A 3,559-nucleotide genomic window follows, 5' to 3' on the forward strand; every position below is an offset into this window, starting at 1 on the left:
CTCAGCCCTAGGGTCCATGACAAATGACTTGTTATACAAATCAGGCGACAACATTAAAAATATTATTCAGGTTGCTACATTTTATCTACACCTAGTTTGTGTTGCTCATCCCAGTGCAAAAAGAGAAATGAAATACTAACTATTATGCCGTATGATAACATAAATTGTTGCTGAGTTTCCACACACTGATTGTTTTGGATTGGGCCTAGTCACTTTCTAGGGCTGTCTTTAAGTCTGTCTGTCCCTGATCCCAGCTGTCTTTGGGCAAGAGGCCAGGTACACCTTGTACTGCAGTCAGTCACAAGGCTGACAGAGACGGAAACATAACTCTTTACTTTTGAAGTTATTAAACCTACAAGTTTTGCATGACCTGCAGTTTTTAGCATAAAGATGCAGATTAATTTTTAGTTCACTCAGCGGGTTATCAGACGTGGTTTAACTCCAAATTACAACCCAAAGTCTTTTCAGATATCTATCATCTGTTTCTGTCTCAGAGGAGAAGAGGAAAATGATGAAAAGCTTCTGTTCTTTTAGAAATTAGCAGCCTAAATCACTTTGAGGTGCAAAAATCACCCAGGCTTTATACACAGAGCAGGAAAAGTGCTGCCCTTGAATTCTTAATCTGTTATATCCGTTGGCTGGCACAGACACCGGGGTGAACACCTTCCTGCTAATTGTGCTCATTTGTGACTGGTCATAAAAAAGAAAACATAAAAAAGAGGCTGAGTCACTCGGAATTAAAGATGTAAGGGACTAAAGTCTGTGAGAGACTGGTCAAATAGTGCTTCTGTTTATTCACAATGTCTGATCGGAGCCAAGCAGAGCCTGTAGACAGAAAGCGCGACAGTGTCTATTCAAGAGCAGTGAGTTTTGAAATATAACAAATAAAACCCGCAACAGTTTTAATTAGCAGTGTTCATCACAAAATCAACTCTGAGAGGACTTTTGTCTTCTTCGCTCAGGACCAAGGACAGTGCCCGAGTGCGCCTGAGCGCTGCGTCAAGACGCGTTTTCCCCACGGTTGATGAGCTGAGACGCACAGAGAAAAACCTCAGAGCAACACGGAAACCTGAGGAGGAGCTCAGCCACCTCTCACAGCCACAGCTTCACCTCGGGCTTCTCTGAGAAAACTTTACTTCTTAGTTCATAGAGAAGCTTTTTAAGTTTGATTTATTCAGCTTGATTGGCAGTGAACACCGGAGCCTGTGCAAGAACCTAAATGGAAGGATTTACGGTCATGATCTGAACAAAAATGATCTGGTATCGAGACTAAAATGTCAGGAGACTCCACGGATCCCATTTTCGAGGGCTCAGCAGAAATCGATGCAGCCACCTTCAACTTCAGCGGTGTTTCCATCACGTGGAACCGCTCTCACGGGGAACACTTCCACCTGTCAGACTTCTCCAAAACGGATTTTGCCGGAGATGGCGCAGCTGTGGTGCGGGTCGTCATCTCTGTCATTTACTCGCTGGTTTGCGCGCTGGGTCTGGTTGGGAACTTACTGGTTCTGTATTTAATGAAGACAAAACACATCTGGAAAAAATCCTCCATTAATCTTTTTGTAACAAGCCTGGCGGTGACAGACTTGCAGTTTGTGCTCACTCTGCCTTTCTGGGCGGTGGAGAACGCGCTGGATTTTACCTGGCTTTTCGGCAAAGCGATGTGTAAGATCGTGTCCTATGTGACAGCTATGAACATGTACGCCAGCGTCTTCTTCCTCACTGCCATGAGCGTGGCGCGGTACTTGTCCCTCGCCTCTGCGCTCAAAGGGAGGAGGCGGCGCCCGCTATGCTGCACCGCGCGGTGCATCACCGTTTTCATCTGGTTTGCCGCTGTGTTTGCCGCGCTGCCGCACGCGGTTTTCACCACAACTGTAACTGTCTCCAATGAGGACTTGTGTCTGGTCAAATTCCCGGAAACAAACGGAAGCGCGCAGCTTTGGCTTGGACTCTACCACTCTCAGAAAGTGCTCTTGGGGTTTGTGGTACCCCTGGGAATCATCTCAGCCTGCTATCTCCTCCTTTTGCGCTTCATCACATCCAAAAACATCAACACATCGAGCGCAAAGCGGCGCGCAAAAGTCACCAAATCCGTCACCATCGTGGTTTTATCTTTTTTCCTCTGCTGGCTGCCCAACCAGGCGCTCACCATGTGGGGTATACTCATCAAACTCAACGTGGTTCATTTCACTTATGAGTACTACACCACGCAGGTGTACGTCTTCCCCGTGTCTGTGTGCCTCGCGCACTCCAACAGCTGCCTGAACCCCGTCCTGTACTGTCTGATGAGGCAGGAGTTCAGGAAGGCGCTGAAGAAACTCTTCTGGCGGATGACTTCTCCAAACGTGCGGCCGATCACCGCCACCACCAAGCAGGAGGTGGACGCGCAGAGGCAAGTGCTGGCTCCTGTCAGCGCGCCCGAGGAGCCCGGGATGGTGTTCTACCCTCCAGGAGCTGTGATGTACAATGACAGGAGGGATCTGCCCAACAGCAACTGAACTGTCACGCGATGTTTTGATTCTCTTCTTTTTTGCACGTGCTCATTGCTCAGATTTTGCGGGAATTTAAACTTTTACATTTCCATCTCTGCTGATGCTAATGAACCAGATGAGGGGACGTTGTGCTCCATCAGAATATGAAACTGTGTTGAACAGATGTCCGTCTTACCTGTTGTTGTTGTTGTTGTTTTTAAACAGTAAAGTGCATTATACACAGAGTGCGAATTTTTGCTCTATTTTTGTTCAGCTTGGAGAAAAAAAATGTTAACCTCATCAGTGAGAATGGACAAGATGGACAGGAGTGATCATCATGTCGTTTTAAAAAGCCAAAGCTGGCAGTATCAGGTGAGAATGAGTGGTAGGGGAGAACGGGGTCAGTTGTCACACTTTTAACTGTAAATTGCCCTACATCAAAAAATCTGTCATTTCCACATTAAATTAAGGCCTAAGTTGCTGGCTTAAACTATTTATCTTTGTCATTCATTGCCCAACCCACACAGTGTTACAGCCAACCCCATCACAGAAGTAGCTGTCACACACTGTGGAGTTGTCTGTCACATTACTTTAATGGGAAAGATCTTTAAAAAAAATAAAAATAAAATAAAATAAAATAAAAAGTAAGAAGGCAGGATATAATTCAAAAGTTTGATTTAATTGAATATATATATATATATATATATATATATATATATATATATATATATATATATATATATATATATATATATATATATATATATATATATATATTAGCTTATAACAATCTAAACTATAGCTTTCCTCCTACCTCAAGTTTAGTTGTCTTACTCCAGAGAGGACTATATATCCCAATTCTGTAAATTCCTATCCCACAATTTGAGAGACAGCGCCCTCTGGTGGTGAGATCAATGAGTGGGACAACCAACCTGTGTGACAACCAACCCTGTTCTGCCCTACCAGCTTCTTACATGCAGGTAAAGGTGTTTCAATGGGAGAGCAACACAACCTCAAGATGTGCATCCTTAAAGAATTAGTGCGTGCACTTTAAAGACATTAATTTCTACTTTGTGCAGTAACCATTT

At 44.1% G+C, this 3,559-nt stretch overlaps 1 protein-coding gene across 1 annotated transcript; it reads left to right on the forward strand.

The window, feature by feature from the left end:
- The first annotated feature begins 1,055 nt into the window (after positions 1–1,055).
- Positions 1,056–3,121, forward strand: rxfp3 (relaxin family peptide receptor 3). Its single transcript, XM_074690653.1, has one exon. It carries the CDS (start codon positions 1,275–1,277, stop codon positions 2,496–2,498), a length of 1,224 nt encoding a protein of 407 aa, XP_074546754.1. The 5' UTR covers positions 1,056–1,274; the 3' UTR covers positions 2,499–3,121.
- The last annotated feature ends 438 nt before the right edge of the window (positions 3,122–3,559 follow it).

This window comes from Halichoeres trimaculatus, unplaced genomic scaffold, assembly GCF_033239565.1.
Source record: "Halichoeres trimaculatus isolate MK-OKI-2021-1 unplaced genomic scaffold, fHalTri1.1 fHalTri1_scaffold_16, whole genome shotgun sequence".
In the NCBI taxonomy this organism is placed as follows: domain Eukaryota; kingdom Metazoa; phylum Chordata; class Actinopteri; order Labriformes; family Labridae; genus Halichoeres; species Halichoeres trimaculatus.